This window comes from Humulus lupulus, chromosome 2 (genome assembly GCF_963169125.1).
Source record: "Humulus lupulus chromosome 2, drHumLupu1.1, whole genome shotgun sequence".
Classification (NCBI taxonomy): Eukaryota; Viridiplantae; Streptophyta; class Magnoliopsida; order Rosales; family Cannabaceae; genus Humulus; species Humulus lupulus.
In genome coordinates this window covers 126,549,553-126,572,540 of record NC_084794.1, presented here as the reverse complement: position 1 = coordinate 126,572,540, position 22,988 = coordinate 126,549,553, and the positions used below count along the sequence as shown (strand labels likewise).

The 22,988-nt window shown below is 37.3% G+C and overlaps 1 protein-coding gene across 1 annotated transcript; it reads left to right on the top strand.

The window, feature by feature from the left end:
• Positions 1-12,443: 12,443 nt before the first annotated feature.
• On the top strand, positions 12,444-15,243 carry LOC133818478 (probable polyol transporter 4). The gene is made up of 2 exons (XM_062251363.1): positions 12,444-12,953; positions 13,467-15,243. The coding sequence occupies exons 1-2, from the start codon at positions 12,731-12,733 to the stop codon at positions 14,828-14,830; spliced, it is 1,587 nt and encodes a 528-aa protein (XP_062107347.1). The 5' UTR covers positions 12,444-12,730; the 3' UTR covers positions 14,831-15,243.
• The last annotated feature ends 7,745 nt before the right edge of the window (positions 15,244-22,988 follow it).

Below are 22,988 nucleotides of genomic sequence, written 5' to 3'. Positions count from 1 at the left end.
TGTATATGCTATTCTAGTTATGAGTTTCTAACCTTTTTAAGATTATTAAGGTGATGATGAAACAATATGTAACTAGATAGTATTTATTTTGTATGTTGATTTCCCATTTTGTGCAACAAAGTTTATGGAATTTTCTTCTTCAGATATCTTCTTTCATCTTAAATATCATGGATTTTGGATTGTTAGCACATATTTACACTTTTTTCTTCATTAGTGCACAAACATAATATTCTTTATGTAAGACGTGTCATTAAATTGTACACATCCATGCTTAGAACAAAAATATCATGTTTTGCCTTATAAATAATGTTTATTGATTTATTTGTTATTTCACTAGATTGATTTACACTAAATACTTTGAAATTATAATTTTAAAAAGTGAAGAAAAATCCTATCTTTTTAGAAGTAATTTGTGCTTAAAAGTATAAATCTATTTGGAAAATGATAGTTTGATTTATTTTAACTATCACTAAGACTTGGGAATCAATGTACTTATAAATATTATTGAACTTATATTTTGTGGATTCTAATCCTTAATAATCTTATTTTACCATCTTGATTTCTAATATTAATTTATTTTTATTTATTGTCTTAAATTTCTTTATTATTGTCTCTTATTAGATTTTATTGCCACAAATTCTCATCAATCTTTGGAACTAGGTTAGAATTTATTAATTTTGGTTTAAAATAGTTTTCTTTTCAATTTTAGATAACTCCTTTGGGTTCGACATCTTTACTTACACGATCACTATTCTATATGAACGATTTGTGCGCTTGCGTTTTATAAATATTTAAAACATACTCGTTTTGGGTCCATCATGCAGCTTAGGGATTTTTTTTGCTTAATGCTTGCTATATATTTAATTTACCATAAAGATATAGGAAGTTTACATATAGTAGAGAGTTATATGTCCTAATAAGAATATATTTTGCAATTGTTGATCTGCTATCACAATAGAGATAGGAATTCCAGAAATTGTGTTGGAGAAGCATATAGTGGAAAGTTGATGAAATCAATTGCCCTATCTTTAATCCATTGAATTAAACTTTAAATCTGTTCTTGAGTTTTTCTAGTTTCTTGAAGTTAATTGCATTTTAATTTAGTTACTTGCTTTCTGAAACTTGATTTTCATTGCACCAATTAGAAATAATAGTTAATTTTTGGTACTTGGTAAATAATCCTTGTGGGTTCGACACTTTATTTTCACTATATTACTTGTTTAACGATTGCGTATACTTGCTTATTTGATTTTAAGAAACAATATTCCTTTGTCTTCTTTCTTTGGGAATAATCTCGCTTATGGTATCAGAACCAATCTGTGGCCTCCTCCCCCTCCAACTCTTCTTCTTCTTCTTCTTCTTCTCCATCGACTACCACGTTTTTGGCTACAACTCCCTTCACTCCAAATACTTCAACCACATCTTCCCCTCTTCACTCCTCCTTCCCCACTTTAACCTTTGTTACCCAAACACTCACAATAAATCTATATCACAAATTTTCTAATATGGAAAAATTAGTTGCTCTATGTTGTTGGTGCCTATGGTCTTGACGATTTTCTCGATGGTACCCGTCCTTGCCCCCCAAAATTTTCAGATCTCACTCAACAGTCAGTCAATCCTAAGTATCTTCAATGGCAATGGTACAATCGCTTGTTGATGAGTTGGTTTTACGCTTCATTGATGGAGGGGTTTCTCACGCACATCGCCACCTACACCACTGCCATGGAGATAAGGGATGGATTAGCTCAACTGTATGAGGACACCACCATGGCCCATGTAACAGAGTTGTAGAACTCTTGACAGAATATCAAGAAGGGCAGTACGTCAATCATTGAGTATTTGAAAAAAATTCAAGAGTATATGCAACCATTTGGCTACCATTGGGGAACCAATTTCTTGTTCTAATAACTTAATCTATTTGTTTGGTGGTCTTGATTGGGATTGCGATCCTATTGTCACTTCGATTTTGGTCAGGCACAATAAACCCACACCCGACGTGGTTCACAATCTCCTTATGAATTTTGATTTCAAACTTGCGTGATAGAATTCCCAAGATAAACTTCTCAACCTCCAATCCAATTAGGTCGAATTTCAACAACCAAACAATTTTCCTTACCCCCTTCGTTACAAACAAAGATCCTCCTCCTATACTACTCATGGCTTTTCTCAGCTTCCTAATGCCTTTCCTAACCAATATCCCTCGTCTAAATCTTCTCCTAACTTTTCCTCATCTACTGGTCTTCATGGTAATTCTCATGACTCCTCTTCATCCCCTATTCCTTATTGGATCCATTCTTTGCTATCTGTTGGTATTAATATGAATAAAATCAGGGACGCATCGAAAGGTGGGGTGGGGGGATTTTAAAAAATCATTAATACCGAACCAAGATCAATACATATATCTATATATTAAATCAACACATATAAGGAAAAAGAGATTATCTATTGTAGCCTATCAAGATTTCTTGAGTCTTTTAGTATAATCAATCGATCTTCCTATCCAGCGAAGGCTCACATCTTAGTCTTCCAAGTCGTTCCTCAAACACACAAGGACGTGTGTGGGCTCTTTTGATATTCTCAACACATGAGATCTAGAGAGTTTGGAGAAGAGAGAAGACTTGTAGAAAGTTCTAGAATTTTCAGGCCTAGAATATTCTATCAATGCTTTTCTGAGAGAGTCTGATAACCAATTAAACAATTGTTATAAAAGAATCTCTTCTTTTTAGACTTATAAAGATAAATATATATTTTTAATTTATTAATTCAAACTGATCAATTATCTTTTATTTTAATAATTTATTTAAATCAAATTTAAAATAATAATTAAATAAACAAATAATATTTAAAATTCAAAATTTAAATCTCAGAGACATGTGGCACCACAAAGTGGCGTCACTTTAATTGTCTCCCTAATTTTTCTCATTTGTTTGTATAATTAATTTTAAGACAATATATTTATTCCCAAAAAATAAATATCAGTTAATTCAAAATTAATATTATTTTAAAAACTATAGTTTGAATAATTATCTTATACTAAGATAATAATTAACTCTCTTAAATATTAATATTTATTTCAACTAATAGAAAGTTTTTCAAATAAAAACTAATTAGTTAAATAATTAATTAATTGTACATAATTATCATTTAGCCCCGAAAAATTAATTCATTTGCAATTTAATCATTTTGTCCATTAATATTGCCCGAGACATCCTTACCATTGCAAATGTAGGATAGAGGCGACTCGGGGACCATGGACTTATAATATGAAGCTCTAATAAACTAGACTATTAATTAAATTCTTTAATTAAATAACTTATTTATTAGTTCAATTATTACCCCACTATAAATATGAAATTTCACTCTGAGTAATTATAGAATTATATTTACAGAATATTCGCTTGTAGTTCATTGATATAATCAATATATGTAGTTCTGTCATCCATTTATTGGTTCGCTAATTAGAGCAAGTCAATAAATAATGTTTTATCCTTCTAATTACATATTGTTCCTTAAGTACCATTTATTCACCAGTGAATAATTAATCTATAATCATATTATATATTTGAGCTCAATAATTATTCAGTCCCAAAATTAACCCTTAAGGGAACCAATATTCGATTTGTTAGGAAAGCATAGATTCCTTTATTGTAAAATCATGTTCCCAGCCATTCATGATATTGAATCTCAAAAACAAAAGTCACTAGCCTCATTATATTAAGAGACCTTAACGAATGAATCAAAAGATCTAATAACACAAACATGAGTTTATGATAACTCAGGATTTAGACTGATCTACAAATGATCATTTATTAAGATATGAATTAACTCTTTATGGAAAACGATAAGTTTATAAAGATAATTAATTCACATTGGTCCTATCATATATAATCACTATTATATGAAGTATCTTTACCAAGATGTCTATCCATATGAGTAATGTGAATCTAGACTACTCGCATCCCATATGCTTAGTAAACCATACTAACAACCATTCATTAAAGATTCTGCACTTTAATGTGTTGCTGACTATTTTACTCATCACATATGATCTTAATTTTCTCGTACGCATACAAGATCATATTCTCACAAATGAATATGAAATTTTCTAATATTTATATAAATTATTCAAACAATAATTATGATATTCAAATATAATAAAAATATACTTTTATTTAAATCAATAAAAATGTCTTTCTCGTGCTTTTAGGGCACCAACCCTAACATTATCTCCATCGCCTAGTCACAAACCTCAGTGTCAAATTTGTGGTAAGTCGGGCCATATTGTTGCAGTGTGCTATCATCAAACAAATCTTCATTGCCAACCATCTACAGGGCCTAAAAATTTCAACACATTTGTGACTGCATCTTCTGAACCTTCACTGTTTGGATCTATGCACGGTCTCACTACAGGTTTCTCTTTCTTTGACCTTGCATGGTTTATGGATTCCTGGGCTGCACACCATTTTACCCCAGATTCCACCACTCTTGATGGTGCCTTTTCCTATCATGTCCATGAGTAGGTTACAATTAGTGATGGTAAATCTCTACCTATAGCTCATGTTGGTCATGTACATTTTACAACATCCTCCTATCCTCTTAAATTTACTAATGTTTTACATACACCATATTTGTCCCACAATCTTATTAGTGTTACTAAACTCTGTCATGATAATAATGCTTATGTTGAGTTCTTTCCTCTCAATTTTTTTGTTTGTCAAAAATCAGGTCACAAAGAAAATCCTCCTCCAAAGAGTTCTTGATCATGGTTTGTATCAGGTCTTTCTGCCATGTTCCTCTTTAGTGCCTGTCTTCTCCTTTCGGCCTCATGTCGTCCTTGCTTGTACATCTAATTCCACTGTTTGGCACCTCCGTTTAGATCATCCTACTTCCAAAGTTGTAAACCAAGTCTTATCTCTTTCTAATATTCCATGTGATTCTGCTTCTAGTTTTTGTAACTCATGTCAATTGGACAAGAGCCATCATCTTCAGTTTAGTTTGTCTGATTCTAGGGTTGTAAATGCTTTTGATTTAATACATATGGATTCTTGGGGCCCTGCTTCTCTTTTGTCCATTAATGGTTTTCGTTATTTTTTCCTTCTTGTTGATGATTTCTCTAGGTTTTCCAGGATTTCATTGTTAAAATCATAGGATGAGGCTCTACCTATGTTCCAACTTTTTCATACTATGGTTGCTACTCAATTTAACAGATCTATCAAAGTCATTCAAATAGATAGTAGAGGGAATTCTGATCTTTTAATACTTTTCTTTCCAACCATGGTATGCTACATTGTCATTCTTTTCCTCATACCACTGCCAAAAATAGGCGTTTGGAATGTAAGAACTGATATGTAGTTGAGATGGGGCTGTCTCTTCTTTCTCACTCCCTTTTTCCTTTGCAATTTTGGTCATATGCATTCCAAACTAATGTGTATTTAATAAATCGTTTGCCCACTTAGGTGTTACACCACCACTCTCTACTCTAAACAACCCCGGTATGATTTCCTTCGTGTCTTTGGTTGTTCATGCTTCCCCTTTCTTCGACCATACATCTCTCACAAACGCCATTTTTGTTCTTTTTTAGTGCACTTTTCTTGGCTACAACTTTCATCACAAAGGCTATTTATGACTTGATAAATCCTCTGGTTGACTTTATGTGTCTCGACATGTTATTTTCAATGAGTCCTCCTTTCCTTTCTCTCTTTTCCTGCGGGACTCTCTTCTTCTCCCTACTCATCTACTAATGTTTCTATTCCCCTCTCCATTCTTCCCTCGGCTCCTGGTACTTCCTCGCCTTCTCTTGCCCCTTTCTCCTCACCTAGCATCTCCCTGCCTCCCTCCCCTTCAGGTTTTAGTCCCAACCTCTCCCTCTCCTCCCCTTCTTCTTCTCCATGTACATCTTCCGCTACTCCTTCTCCCCCATCTCTTCCTCTTGTTGTTGATAAGTACATGATGCAAACACTCATTTGACTGTTAATGACCATCCTATGGTCACTCACTCCAAAGTTGGAGTGTTTAATCCAAAGGCTTTTTTGAGTGTCTATGCAGGTGCACCTCCAGAGCCTCACACTTATGCTCAAGCCTCCAAATCTTCTGAATGGCAGTAGGCTATGTTACTTGAATTTCAGGCTCTTCAACGAAATAATACTTTGTCTCTTATTCCTCCACCTCCCGGTGCTAAGGTGGTCTGCTCCAAATGAGTTTTCAAGTTGAAATTCCATCCCAGTGGCTCTATTGATTTCTACAAGGCTTGTCTTGTAGCAAAAGGGTACCACCAAACCACTGGCTTGGACTATGTTGACGCAATTTTTCGTCAACAGGGGATTTAGAAATCTGAAATAGAGAGATTAAGCTTATTGTAAACTTAATGTAAAGAAATATAAAAACAATCACAATTTACGTGGAATAGTGGTTAAAATCAACCTAGTCCACGAGTCACTATTATTGATCTGTTTAGGAACCCTAGATGAAATTGTTTATGACAATTTTGATAGAGTTTTTGCATACAAAATGGCCCTCCCTTTTCCGTCCATTCCCCTTGTATTTATAGGAAATTATGGTGGACAATATTGGGTAACCGTACTATAAATGGTAACGTACAATATTGGGTAGCTTCCCAAGTTGATGGACACTCAAATATTCTAATTAAGCTTGGAACAATTGTATGTATTTATTGCACATATTGGGCATCCAAGTTTTTAGGGATTCTCCCATCTGAGATAGATGTTATTCTCGAGCTGGATATGACTGGAACATGATGGTTTGACTTAGATAATGCTCGGACTTGATGCATGCGATCTGGATGCCAAGTACCTCGATCTCTGTCATTTGCATCTCTAACGGTCTGGAAGATCCTAAACTGTTCTAGACTCAATGACACAGCCTCGAGCTGTTTGGTGAGGAGTTAATGAAATGTCTCTGAGATCTTGTCTTCTTTATTTTTTTCGCACCAGCTGTACCCTGGGCAAGATAGTTGAGCTAGTGTTTTAAGGGTACAACAAACTATTTTGAAAATTTTAGCCCCATTGTGAAGGCTGCTACTGTACGTGTTGTTCTTAGTGTGGCCATTTCTATGCATTGGATAATCAAGAAATTGAATGTCCACTATGCTTTCCTTCACGGTGATCTTCGTGAGGATGTGTATATGTCTCAATCGCAAGGGTTTATTGATCCACAACAGCCCCATCATGTATGTAAACTCTCTAAAGCCTTGTATGGTCTCAAACAATCTCCTCAGACTTGGTTTCATAAGCTCATCGTTGCTCTTCTTGACATGGGTTATTCTGCATCTATATATGACTCTTCCATGTTTATTGCTTAGTTTGCTTCTCAAACTGTGGTGGTCCTCATTTATGTGGACAATATTATTGTGGCTGCTTCAAATGAGACTATTATTTCTGGTTTAATATCTAATATGCAGCAACGTTTTGCCCTCAAGGACCTTGGCCATTTACATTACTTCTTGGGTTTGGAAGCTACCCATACTTCTTTAGGTTTGCATTTCTACCAAACTAAATATATCTCAGACTTACTTCACAGAGTTTCAATGGTTGATTGCAAGCCTTTTTCCACTCCTATGACTACTAGCCCTAGGCTTTCGACTTATATATGATGGGTCTCATTTTTTTGATGGCTCAGAATATCATAGTGTAGTCGGTGCTCTTCAGTATTGTACTCTTACACGGCCTGGCATAGCTTATGTTGTTAATAAGTTTTGTCAGTTTATGCATCACCCAACTAATGCGCATTGGCTCGCTATCAAGCGCCTTTTACAATATCTTCAAGGGACCTCTCACTTTGGCCTTTGGTTTCAAGCTTCTTCCGACTTTAATCTTATTAGTTATATAGATGCGAATCAAGCTTCTTGTTTGGATGATCGTCGTAGCACTAGTGCTAATTGTATTTTCCTTGGGGCTAACCTTGTTTCTTGGTCCTCTGCCAAACAGAAAGTCGTCTCTCGATCAAGTACCGAAACTGAATACTGCAATCCTGCTAATGGATTTTTTTTTTCAAAATTACTTGGTTTGAGGCTCTCCTTCATGATCTTCATGTTCATCCTTCGAGACCTCATTTGCTCTTGTGTGACAATCTTAGTGCCATTTATCTCTTTGCTAATCCTATTCTTTATGCATGCACGAAACACGTTGACATCGTTTTTCATTTTGTTAGAGAACGAGTTGCTTCTCAGAGTCTCCTTGTACGCCATATTTCATCTCTGACTTTCATCTTGCTCACTGTTTCTTCTCACAGTGCAGCACATTTTATCGCTTCGTACCAAGCTCAGTGTTGTTACACGCCTACTTCCCTAAGCACCAGGATTACTATTCTTTTATATTTGTTATTATTTATGTGCATGATGTATAGTTTCCAATAGCTATATATGGAACACGCGTCATTTCCTTCTCTCTCCATTGTAAGCAATACAATACATACAAATATTCCTTTGTCTTCTCTCTGGGTATAATCTCATTTATCCTTTATTATTGAACTCTTTATAATTTTCTATAGTCTCTCTTTTCCCTTTTTCGTTCTTCTAGCCTTTATTAAAAGTAATTGAAATTCTCATTAACTCTGTGACCTTAACTTTTCTTGCATAGGCCCAGGGGTGGAAATTCGTGTGACTCGTGTTGACCTAATTATATCCATGTCGAATTTAAATTACTTGCTTATAACCTGTGGATGCTAAAAATCTCATACTTTTAGGAGACCCAAAACAAGTGCCAAGGTCCCATAAGCGCCTAATTACGTGATTGTGCCGCGACGCTCTCGGGTCCCCATTGTCTCACACCAGCCACGCACCCAGCGAGGCCACGCCTTGCGTGCACCTGATAGCCTCTCAAGTGAGGGGCCTCGCACCTCGCAGCACCTGACAGCCCCGCAAAGAGCCCCTCGTGTGCCACCAATGACCCGCGCGCACTGACCGTGCGACACCCCTGCTCTGCGCGCGCGTTGGTCGCACGACACCAACGGATCCGCACGCCCCAAAGGGCCTTGCCCAAGGGCTACACACGCCCAGCGTCCTCGCCCCAAAGGGCCTCGTCCAAGGGTCACGCACGCCTAGTGGCCTCGCCCCAGAGGGCCTCACCCAAGGGCCACGCGCGCCTAGTGTCCACGCCCCAAAGGGCCTCGCCCAAGGACCATGCACGCCTAGTGGCCTCGTCCAAGGGGCCACGCGTATATGGCGGCCTCGCCCAAATGGGTCTCGTCCAAAGGCCTCACGTGCATGATGTCAGGGTTCAAGGTGGCCCACAAGAGACAAAAAGAATACGAACAGGGTACCTCTGAAGGGGTATGTACATGCCTGCAAGGATCAAGAGACAGGCCTGACACCTGTACCCGACAAATAGTGGCGGTTGGGAGTAGTACGAGGAATGGCAACGCCACCACCACGTCTCTGATACCCGTACAAGGCAAGTAGTGGAGTCATGACCGGGTACAAAAGCTGAGGTGCTCCCACGAACTCTGACCATGTACCAGAGCCAACACCACTACCCGCGGAACCACTCTCCTGTTAGTGTACTCGTGTACCATTTGGTCCCTTGGACCACCATGTACCCAGGGCCATTAGAGCCTACTATAAAATGAGCTCTAACTCCACCTGAAAGGGGGTGGGAAAATTTACTGTAGCAAGTGCACCATAGTGAATACGAACTGATTTCACCATTGTTCTTCTGCAATTGTTCTTGGAGTTTATAATTAGATTTCTAAAGCTTTTCTTTTGATAATCTTTACTTTGCACTTTTTCTAACCTAACTTAGTTGACGAGTTATCACCGTCAACATAACCCAATTAATGAAAATTGCCATTCTAATTGATATGTTAAAAAAATACTTAAGCAATATAATGGTTAGTTTAGTTAAATTCTATTTAGTTCTAATAAATAATATAATTTAGCTCGTCAAGTTTATGCTTTTGATTTTATTGATATGAAAATGATTAAAAAAATTATTTTATTTTTATTATAATTTTGCTAAATTTTGCAGAATAATGATATGTGCACTCAAAATATGCACATAAATATTATATAATGTGACGTGATTATTTAACCTAGCCAATCACATTTATAAAAAATGGGACCAACTATTTTAAATAACAACTGGGTGTAATGTTTGTGTATATGTTTTGGGTTCCCATATCATTACTCATTTTGTCATTAATCCTATCAACTCGTGTCAAGCATGTGGGTTGTTTTCGAATCATATTATCGTGTTTGATTCAAATTGTCACTCTTACAAATGCCTCAACTCAATAATATACCCACTATTTATTGAGTTATTAACACAATTTTTATGGAGATTACAACTATAGATGACAAACACGATGTATTTCAATCACATAAAATCATAAAGTGAAAGCTTAAATCATAAAACGAAAAACAAAAGAGTTAGAACACGTAAATCGTAACTTTAATCACCAAAATTTGCACATGATAAGAGTCAATGTCCAAATATTTCCAATCCTTAGAATGATACTTGAGACTTCTACATTGGCGGAATAAGAAGTGATACAATAAGCCTTGAAAAATCACCAACTCAAGTACTTCTCGATAAGTTCTTGGAAAAAATGAGTCATCTTGAAGTGAGAGAGAATTAAAAGGTGTGATTAATACCTCATCAGACTCTTATAAACAAATAGATTAGGTGCTAAAATCGAGTCCTTTCATACAGGAGCGGTGACACATTGCCACATAAGTAGTGACATATCGCTTGTTCTACACTAGACTTGGTTTTCAAACCTCAAGCGACATGTCCCCCATCACGAATACAACATGTCACCACAAGGCATGGTTAGCCATCTCATTTTCACACCAATTCAACTCCAAATGTCTCCAATTTTTTTATGAATACTTAGATACTTTATTGTATCAATTTAGATAAAAAAGAATCAATTATAGATACATACAACAAAAATTCATAATTTTACTTTAACTTAAGTGAAGCCATTAAGTATTTTACATCATAGATTACGTTCCACACACTTGCCACTTTTTTCTTTTTCTCAACTTTTCCCCATTTTATGTGGCACATTCTGCTCAAGTTTTGACATCTCTTCAGCTTTAATTCCATTTATGACTTCTAATTATACATATAAAAAAACGCCTTACTAATTTTGAAGTTACCAAAAGTACGCACTTTTAATATTTAAACTAAATCAAATGTAAAATATAATTTAGGTATAAAAGACGCTTTGAAAACTACTGAAAGTCCATCTTTCGAGATTTCTTACATTTTAAGAGCACAATTTTGGTGGTTATTGTTAAAAATTCATAAAAGAAAACTCATGTCCGTGTAGTTTTAAAGATATATTAATGTTACTGATATTAATTTTTCAAATGATAACATAAATCTTGAATAGTCTATAGTTAGTATGTACCATTTATCTACTTTTTGGACAAATATCTGAATTGAAATTGCCTAAGAATATTTTTTATTTATTATATAAACAATAAAATAATCCTATATGACATTTCAATTACCAGTAGTAGATTGTTCTATTGTCTTCCAATTTTAAATGTACAGTCTATGCCCTTCAATAAACGGGGAATATTAAATTAATGTGCAAGAATATGATATTACTCTTAAGAAACATATAATGATCTCATTAATACATGTCTAGTGATGATGACACAAATTTCTGTATCCAAATAAAATTAAAATAAATTTTTTTCTAAGTTATTATTGTTATTTTTTATTTGTCATTTTATTTTTATTTTTATAATTTTAACAAATCGTTCGTAGTTGGGTGCTCTCATGTATACTCTTTATAAGGTGAAAGTCAAAGTCAAAGTCATGTAATGTGATTAACATTTTGCATATATTTTCAAAGTGAGTGCGAGTCACGTAAACTTGTACCTTCAAATATTTGCCTAACAATTTTGAATGAGTTTGGGATCATTACATTTACATGTAGAATAATCAACACAAAGAAAAATAATTCTGCATTTGAAATTTGATGAATTTTATTTCCTCCAGTTTTCTATTTTATCTTTCATTTTTAGAGTCACGAAAATTAAGTTTTTTTTAATCCATAACTGAAACTTAAAATTTAATTTTGTGCCACCGACAAAAGATTATGAAATTTTATTTTACTTCCAAATAAATACATAATTCATTAATCTTGTTTCTATCAATGTGCTTTATTTATATTATCTTTTATGTTTTTCTTTAAGATTTAATACATTGCTTATCTTGAATTTTTTTTATTAACATTAAAAAATTAAAAATTAAAGGAGAAATGAACTCTTACCCACGTGAGACACAAGCAAGTAACCAAATGTACAGTGTTTCTTCGAGACAAACTCCTCTTCGATTGGTCATTATTATAGTATTTACAAACACAAATGGTAAGACAAAACCACAAATATTTGAGGAAAGAACGATTTTGTAAAGCCCATTGGCTGTTTAAAAAATAGTAAGAATGCCATTTTTTCAGAGACTCCACAGCTGTAACCTCGAAAGCTCCATTTTAGCTTAATAAAGTAAAAGGTCAAGGCCAAGGGGTTCCACAGTGATGTCGGCCTTTAACACGTGTAGATAATGTCAAGTAGTTCTCCCTTGCTTGAGGAAAAAAAAAATACCCCACTTGCTGTGTCTCCTTCTCCTCTGCTCTAGTTTAGATCTAAAACTCAATCCATGAATTCAGTCTCAGGCTCTAAATAGTCAAAGGCTTCTGGGTCTGCTTAGTTTGTTGTTTTAGGAACAAGAAGAGGGAGTTTGTGAGAGGGAAAAGAAAGATGGGGCTGGTTGGTGTCCAAGAAAATGGGCATGGAGAGATGGGGCTGTCTAGTATTTCGTTGGGGACTAAGAATAAATACAAGAGAATGAATTCTGAGCTCTCAGATGATCATGATAACCCTTCTCATAATCATTATCAAGAACAAAGAGGAAGTAACATCAGGAAATATGTCTTTGCCTGTGCTGTTTTTGCTTCTCTTAACAACGTTCTCCTTGGCTATGGTATGGTTTTTTTTGTTTCATTTGTTTCTGTTTATGTTTCCTATTTAAGTAAACTGGATTACGTTTCATTCTATGTGTATTGTATTCTCTATGCAATTTCCTTTATGATTTTATTTTTTATCTTTCCCCTTTGTTTTTTGGTTGAGGGTTGGTGGAGATGGATAGACATAATATCCTTATTCTGTGCTTTTTTGAAAGTATCATTAATCGACCGACCAATATGATTAGATTATGGAGCTCAGTCTCACTTTAGCCCATAAGGCATTTGTAGTTTTCAAGAGTATGTATATTGTTTGTTACCAATTAAGCATAAGAGGTAAGAGATATGTGAATGCATTAGTAGTAGTAAGAGATCTGGAATATTTGAAAGAATCTTAAGCTCATGTTCATGCTCATAGTTTGGTCATTAAGGCTCGGGTTTCAATTATTTATTTGCAATCCATCAATTATGGATATAAATTTTAAATATTTTCCATCGGGTAAAACTAAAGTTCTCATTTTCTCAAATGACAGATGTTGGTGTGATGAGTGGAGCAATCTTATTCATTCAGGAAGATTTAAAGATTACAGAAGTACAACAAGAAGTCCTTGTTGGAATTTTGAGCATTATATCACTTTTTGGTAGTTTAGCTGGAGGTAAAACATCTGATGTTCTTGGTAGAAAGTGGACAATGGGATTAGCTGCTATTATCTTTCAACTTGGTGCAGCAGTAATGACCCTTGCTCCTTCATTCCAAGTACTGATGATTGGTAGACTCATGGCTGGGGTCGGAATTGGTTTGGGAGTCATGATTGCTCCTGTCTATATTGCTGAGATATCACCAACTGTCTCCAGAGGCTCACTCACCTCATTCCCAGAGATTTTTATAAATCTGGGAATTTTACTTGGCTACGTCTCAAACTATGCATTTTCAGGTCTCCCAGCACATATAAACTGGAGGATAATGCTTGCTGTGGGAATTCTGCCTTCAGTTTTTATTGGTTTTGCACTTTTTGTAATCCCTGAGTCTCCAAGGTGGTTAGTCATGAGGAACCGTGTTGATGAAGCAAGATCCGTGCTGTTGAAAACAAATGAGATTGAAAGTGAGGTGGAGGAAAGACTTGCTGAAATTCTATTAGCAGCTGGAAGTGGCAATGCTGACAAGTCAGAAGAGAAAGCCGTCTGGTGTGAACTTTTAAGGCCTTCTCCTGCAATTCGTCGGATGCTGATCACAGGTTTTGGAATTCAATGTTTCCAACAGATAACAGGAATAGATGCCACTGTGTATTACAGCCCTGAAATTTTCAAAGGAGCTGGAATTGAGGGCAACTCAAAACTACTGGCTGCAACTGTGGCTGTGGGAGTGACAAAGACTATTTTCATATTGGTTGCTATTATTTTCATCGATAAAGTAGGTAGAAAACCACTGCTCTATATTAGCACTATAGGAATGACCATTTGTTTATTCAGTTTAGGCTTCACACTTACTTTTCTGGGGAAGGGAGAGATTGGTATTGCGTTGGCTATCTTATCAGTTTGTGGGAATGTAGCTTTCTTCTCTGTGGGAATTGGCCCTGTCTGCTGGGTTTTAACATCTGAAATCTTTCCTCTAAAGCTACGAGCTCAAGCCTCTGCACTTGGAGCAGTTGGAAATAGAGTGAGCAGTGGCATTGTTGCCATGTCCTTCCTTTCTGTTTCCAGGGCAATTTCAATTGGGGGGACATTCTTTATCTTCTCTGCGATTTCTGCTCTTTCTGTTGTGTTTGTCCACACCCTTGTCCCAGAAACCAAAGGAAAATCATTAGAGCAGATTGAGCTGCTATTTCAGGACAACCGCGAATGGCAAGGAAGTGAAGTGGAGTTAGGAGATGTTGAGCATCTTGTTCAGAAACAATGACTGGTTTGGAATTCTAAGAATTTCATTTGTACGAGCCTTTATATTTTTAATATAGCTGGCTTAAAAGGATGATGTGGGATTGTCCATATTTTCTGGTTTTTGAGATCGTTGGTGCAATTATTACAAGAAAAGATACAAATATGAGATATTTTGGTGAATTTGAGCATGTACAGTAGATAGATCCCCATACAGGAAAACCTGCTATAATAGAACAAAACCTCTGCAACTATATCAATCAGTTTTCAGTACCAAGTGGGAGTCCTTTTGTGCTGATGTATGATTCCAGTCCTGTTCTATTTAAGAGTGTATCTGCTTAGCTATAAATATGTATCGAGTTCAATTTAACTATTCTTTAGTACTACAAGACTAGTATCGGAATGTGGTGGAATGAAGCTCAATAATATATCTCTGTCTATAGCAAGAATACAAGTAAATTAATTATCACGTCATTAATTATAATACTTATACACGGAAATTCTTGTTAACAGTTAGATTTAACATGACTATCTAATAGAATATATTAGATTTAAATGTAAAAGTTATCATGATTTTACTAATTATATATAATATAATAATATTAAAAATGCTTTTTTTCCCTCGAAGTATTCCATTACTATTATAATAAAATGATAACTTAAAAACAGTTTTTTTAAAACATAATTCATAAATAAAAATTAATCATTCTACAATTATAGAAAAGTATAATTCCCTTTTATTTTCAATGACTAATGTTTTACTATTTTTTCCAAGTTTATATATTTATAATTTTTAAATAAATTTAACTTTTTCTTTTTAGATGTCGATATAGATTTTTTTCATCCTATTATAATTTTTATTTTATAGGAAGTTATATTTTAGAGAAAAAAAAACTCACTATAAAATTCTAAAAATTAATGGAAACGTGATTGAAATCTTATATACTAGTAGGGACATAACATTAACTAAAAACTTAATTTAAATTTATAAAACTCAAATTCAAATGGAAGCAATAAGCTAAGTTAATATAAATATAAAGAATAAGTGTTCAATCTTATTATTATTACTAGATACAAACAAGGTGCAATTGACGTTTACATAGTTTTATTTATAAAATTTATTAATTATTTTTATTAAATTTGTATTATTGTCATATAAATTTCAAATAAATAAATGATATTATATTTAAAAGAATGCTATAAACATATTAAATAAAAAAAATTAAACCAAAATATTGTTTATGATTTTTTTAAAATATATGTATATATAATATGATAACCTTTTTAAATATGATTTTTTTAATAAAAATTATGATTGTGCATCATATATTATTATTATAATGATATTTTATAATATTTAAATTTATATTGATATAAGTATTAAATATTTAGTCTTGTATTAAATATTATTATAGTGATAATATTTTATAATATTTAAATTTATATTGATATAAGTATTAAATATTTAGTCTTGTATTAAATATTATTATAGTGATAATATTTTATAATATTTAAATTTATATTAATATAATTATTTGTTGTTTATGTTTTCGCCACTCAACACGTGACAATTATGAGTAATTAGCGACAAGCCATTAAGTTCTCGGAGGGCGAGCTCCTCCGAGAAGTCCGGTGAGGCCACGTCCTGAGCTAGTCTCCAAGTCATGGATGTCTTCGAGTGAGGCCACGCCCCGAGTCATATCCTCAGGGCGAGGATGCCTCCAGGTAAGGTCACGTCCTAAGATGCCATGTTCACTCGACCATTCTCCAAGTCAAGGACTCCAGTCTTTGGACCTGGAGTTGATGCCAGGTGTCAGTCCCTACGGGTATGGGTCTCGAGATGATCATTTGACAACTTTTGGTGAGCCTCGATTAGTGGTGTCGAGTTCGTACACTCGACAATCGACATTTCCCACAACGCTGCCTGACATGGGCAATTGTATGTTCCCCATAAAGTTGGAGCGTGGCTTTTTGCAATGGGCCCCGTAGAATCTGCGTGCGCCATAGTCTTTATTTTAGCACAACCCTTTTTGTATTAACTTAACATTAATACCCCAAGAGGGGAGAATCTGATATTAATGAGAGATGATTAACATTAATGACCCCGACCTCTATAAATAGGGTTGGGGTATCTCCTTGTAAATGGTTCGATGTTTAGAGAGAGAAACTCTGTAACTCAGTGCAATATATACGCTGCTTGAGAACCACCATTGAGCAAGCTTCAAGCCCACTAAATAATAGAGACTCATGGACTAGGGCTTTTTTACAGCCTGAACCACGTAAAATCATGTGTTCTTTCCTTATTTTTCCTTCAAACTTTCAGATTAAGTTGACAGCGAGAAAGGCAGTCAACATTTTGGTGCTTTCATTAAGAGCTTGAAGGAAGCTTGGAGAATAGTCATGGTGACCACTCGAAGGAATGCACTAGATGATATCGCCCTTCACGTCGCAGCTGAGGGAGGAGAAACCAATCACATGTCGTCGCAAAACCACCCTGATGCGGTGGAAGACTACGACAAAAATGCCGAGTACGATGGCATTGACGACGGAGGAGATGATGAATACTATGAGGAGGAATATCCTCATCCCATGGACATGGAGGAGACACCAGAAGTGGTGTCGCTCCGTGATTAGGTGGCCACTCAACAACAGAAGATCGATGTGACGCCCCACATCACTATGGCTGCTTTGTGGAATGACGACTGGCCCTACAAACCAAGACAAGTCTTTCTAGCGTGCTTTGTCCTCACTCGCACACTTCCTGGGAAAACTTCCCAGGAGGTCACCCATCCCTAGATTACTCCAGGCCAAGCACGCTTAACCATGGAGTTCTCAAGTGATGGGCTACCGAAAAGAAGATGCACCTTGTTGATATAGGTAGTACTCATCAATCTATTTAAGCCATCTTCAACTGTGTAGTCCCATACCTACACAGTCTTAGAAACATTACACTTGACCTTCCCCAGGCGGTGTGGGATTGCACAGCTTACCCGGTCTTTCCCTTTACGGATCACGGGATTCTGACTGTCACAATCACCCCCCCCCCCTTACGGGCCCGACATCCCCGTCGGCCACACTTCCGGCTGGGTCAAGGCTCTGATACCATTTGTGACACCCCACGTCACTAAGGCTGCTTTCTGGAATGACGACTGGCCCTACAAACCAAGACAAGTCTTTCCAGCGTGCTTTGTCCTCACTCGCACACTTCCTGGGAAAACTTCCCAGGAGGTCACCCATCCCTAGATTACTCCAGGCCAAGCACGCTTAACCATGGAGTTCTCAAGTGGTGGGCTACCGAAAAGAAGATGCACCTTGTTGATATAGGTAGTACCCATCAATCTATTTAAGCCCTCTTCAACTGTGTAGTCCCATACCTACACAGTCTTAGAAACATTACACTTGACCTTCCCCAGGCGGTGTGGGATTGCACAGCTTACCCGGTCTTTCCCCTTACGGATCACGGGATTCTAACTGTCACAATCGACACCCAAGAGGGTAACATCGCCACCCTGCAGGAGATGGTTAACGCCATGAGGGCTACTCTGGCGGCCTAAGGGCTGCGAGTGGACCCCCATGGAAAAGTTCCATCTAGGCCGCCAGTTGGTGTGCCACCTATGCCCCCAGCTGGAATGCCATCTGTCGTTTAGACCGGTGTGCCTCTCGAGCACCTGGCTGAGATGGTCCGAGATCCGACAGTTGGTGTGCCTCATGTGCACCCAGCTGGAGATGGAACCCCACCTATGCCACAGGACCGTGGCAAAGGTAAGGTTGACGATAACCCTGCTCCCAAACCAAAGAAGGCTCGTCGGAACCCTAAAGACAATCAGGTCTCGAGGCCAGCTAGCATGGGTGAAGGCTCAGGAGCCCGAGGACAATGCCAGGCGATCACCACCCGTGGAGCCCGGGGCGTTCCGCCCAGTCGTGCCAATATGGATCGCGCGAGGCCAGAAGGTGGTATCCCCATGCACCTCGTCATCACCACAGGAACAATGGCTAAGGTGCTAGCATGCAAAACTTCCATGTTGGCAGAGAGCGCGACATCAACATCTCGGTTAACAATGAGAATGTTGAGTCCGATGGGGAAATGGAGGTGGCTTGTCCCGAGGTCAATGGCGCGTTCCGAGGTCAGGCTGACCTACGAAACAACCTTAATGCCCGTCAGTGCAATTAGACCCACATGTGTGATCCCTCAAAGAAAGGTCCATCAGACGAACAAGAATGACGAGTCACTTAGTAGGCAACCTAAGATTTTGTATAGGTTATGACATGGATGTATGAGGGAGAATAATATATATGATATACGAGCTGAGTTAGTCTCAACCCATTGTGTGATCCCACGCGCTACCCTACACTACGCGTCTCGGTTTCCCAACCGATCCCTAACATTTAGGGATCTATGTGTCAGAAAATCCGGCCAATACTGTCCTTGGGGGGCGGTTTAAAAAAAAAACCACCCAAGAAACGTGTTCCCTAAGAAATTTGATTTTTGAACCCTAACCTTTCATCTTCTATAACTCGAATGGGTATTTCCTAAAATTTTCCATAAATTACCCAAATCTACCCAGAAAATACCCATTTCGTGAATGTCATAGTTTTAAGAGATATTCTAAACCTTCTCAGTAAACCTAAAGCTGAAACCTATGTGCCAAAAACATCAAGAAAACACCCTAATATCCACTATGGCAAAGCATGGATGACCATGGTAAATAAAAGGCAGAAATCAGTAAAGAAAGAGTTTATTTGAAATGACAATACTTACAGTGTGTTCGTTGGTTGAAGAAGTATGTTTCGCAAAGCCTGGGAGACTCACTCCTGAGCAATTGAACAACCGGATGTCGGAGAGATCTTGCAACAAAGAGTTTTTGGGTTTTTCTTTTCTCTGAGAAGGAAGAAGGTTTGAAAAGCATAGAAGAGAGAATATAGAGGAAGTTTTCGAATAAAAGGTGATGAACTGTGGAAATTGTCTACCCTATTTATACGTAAACGACATTAATCAATTTGAGCCATCCGATTAGGTCAATACAAGATCCAAGGGCTGTGTTTCAAAGGAAAAAATGGCGACAACAAGTTGACAAGACAATTATTACAGTCCTCGAAACCCGAACAGACGCCAATTGTAGCGTTCCACGTGTCCGGTACTCACGTAATGGGCAGGTGTAACGCCCTACCACCTTAGAGTCGTTACTAAGTGAGTTTAAGATGTTCAATTTAACTCGCTAAGCGAGGTTTTTAGAACAAAAGTGTGATTAAACAAAAAGACAAGGCTGTAATTTTTAAAAGTATTCCATTTCACTAAAAGTTTCGTTAGTTTAATATTTGGGATCCCAAAACGAGGTTTGTAAACTATTTACAACTCAAAACAGGTTTACAGTTGAAAAATTACCAAAAACATAGTTTAATACAACCATTTCTCAAAAATGCCCCCAACCAAAACAGTCGGGCAGGCCAAACATGTACGCGCCACCCCCACGCTCTCCGTACTCATGGTTGGTTGACTTTCTCTTTGCCCTTACCTGCAACACAGAGCACCCGTGAGCCGAAGCCCAGCAAGAAAACTCAAACAGTACATAACATATGCATAGTATACAGTCACTACAACAGATAGCTCATATCTAGTCAGACAGTCCATAAAATCTAACACATATACGGCCATGCCGTCCCAGAAGCGTTACCAAAGTCTGGGATCTCAGTCTACACCGTAAAGATATCCCATGTATCCATTGGGGTCTCACCCTAACCACAAGCACTCCATGTGCTAAGTGGTATTCCCGGCCCCACTGCCGTTCTCGGCCCTTCGCTGTTCCCGGCCCCTCGTCGTTCCCCTTGCTATTACCACATTTAGCATTCCCAAATAACAATCAAGTATAAAATCATTAATTTAGAGCTACACCCTAGCAATAATACAATCTAGGGCCGCGCCCTGCAACAATACTAAGGGCCTAAGCCCTGCTCCACGGGTGCTACAGTTTTCTTACCTGTATCCTGAGCTTTCTGATGCCCCAAGGCCGCGAGCACGGTCCCCTAACCCGAGCCTCTCCAAAGACCTAGTCACAACACATATAAAACATCCTTTAATACTAATCAATCCAAAACCATTTCCCGGGACCAATCCCACACTCTCGGAATCTCCAAATTCCTAAAACAATTCATCGGAAACATCCCCTGAACCCCCAGAGCAAAAGTTCAAAATTGCTAAATTCCATGCTCTGAAACTAGCCTAGCGCCGCGGCGTTGCCCTAGAGGGCCGTGGCGCCCAGCAAGTCAGAAAGCCTTCCCCTGTCCTGAAGCAGCCTCGCGCCGTGGCGCCCAAGAACAGGGTCGCGGTGCTCCTTCGCGAACCCAGAAATCTGGGTTTTCCCCTGTGTTTTTCCCGAGCTAAAACCACTCCATATCATCCCAAGCAAGTACCTAAGCCCCAAAACCAATTCAAAACCCCAAATGAACCCTTAACAACCTATAAACATCATAAACAAACTCAATCACACAATCACACCCAAAAATCCACTCTTGGGTTTCAAATTTCAGAAACCTAAACCATGGCTTCTAAGACTTAAACCATAGCTTGAAAAATATGCACCTTGCTTCTAAAATCTTAAACCACATCAGAAACAAAATGTAAACATGTTAGAACTCTTACCTCAATCAAGAATCTGGCTTGAACCCTTCTCAATTCCAGCCTCCAACCTCTTTCCTCTTAATTATCCTAGTTGAATTTCCAAGTAAGACCAGCCATTCCCCCTTTAGATTCCCACACTCAATCTCTGAAAATTTAGACTTAAATTCAACAAAAATAGGGCACAAACTCTTACCTCTGAACAATTTTTGCCTAAGCTTAATCTTGGTTACTTCAAACCTCTTGATTCTCCTCCTAAGACTCAAATTCAACTTCCTTCTTCAGCTCCTCTTTTGCTTTATCTCCAGGTCTCAAATTTTAGCATAAACCAACTATCACCAAGTATAATATGTAAATTCCTTTTTCCTTCTGCTGAAGGTTATCTAAATCCCTGCCAAATTACTATCCTATCCTCCCATAGTTATCCTCTCCTAACTAAACCTCAAGGGCACTCTTGTCCTTTCACTTATATTACAATTCTACCATTTTTCCATCTAAACTTGTTACTCTCAGCAGTTACTAATGGTTACTCAGGTTACCCAATCACCAATAACCATTAACCACAAACTCACAAATCAATTCATGAAATTCCCCAAAGTACCCCTAGGCTCCTCCCGAGCCGGGTATAAAATCCCGTTGTGACTTTTGAGTTATCTAGCTCTCTAGGACCGTCTCGGCACGTGCATCACATCAATAACACCACACTCACGTGGTGCAAACCACATAATACAATTATCACATTTATGCCCTCAACGGGCTAAAATTACCAATTTACCCCTATCATGCAAACGGGGCCCACATGCATATTTATACCACCTAAACATGCATTCTAATCACATATTCATTCAAATTCACATATATAAGCATGTCAACTCATTTATTTCCCTCCAGGCATGCTAATCATGGTCCTAAACCATATTAGCAGATTGGGGTGTTAAGGCATGGTTTATTGCTATAGAAGTCTAAAAGTCCCTACTGTGTAGGTCAAAAGATGACGTCACAAACCATGAGCAGGGACTTGGGGGGAAAATGTGTATCCTAATTTCAGCACGGGTCTTTCCCTCAGGTCGTATGCAGTTGGAAAATAAGTGCATGGAAGAAATAGTCAAGGAGTCCATGTACGTTCCATATAGACAGCACGATTTTCATGATGGTTGTACGAGCTAGGGATGCATAAATTGATAAGCACGAGCTTATAGTTTTTATAAGGCATGGCCTCCATGATACGAGCTTGATGATGTATTCAGCTCGTGATAAATTGAAGATATGGGGTGCCCGCGGATCCTCGAAGACTCGGATACTTTATACGATCGTTTATGGCCAGCCTGTGAAAGTTAATGCCCCAGATATTAGGAGTCTATTTATTTCATGATCAGGTCATATCCTAGTATAAATGAGAATATTCCATAATAAATGTAATAAATATGCAAATCCGTGATTGACTCACGGGGTTACCCAAACCTGTCCAAGGAATTTCTCTATAAATACCGAGAATATTGGACAGGAAATGGGACGATTATTCTGTAATACTGAAACTCTGTCAAAATAGAGAGAGAAAAGCAGTAATAAT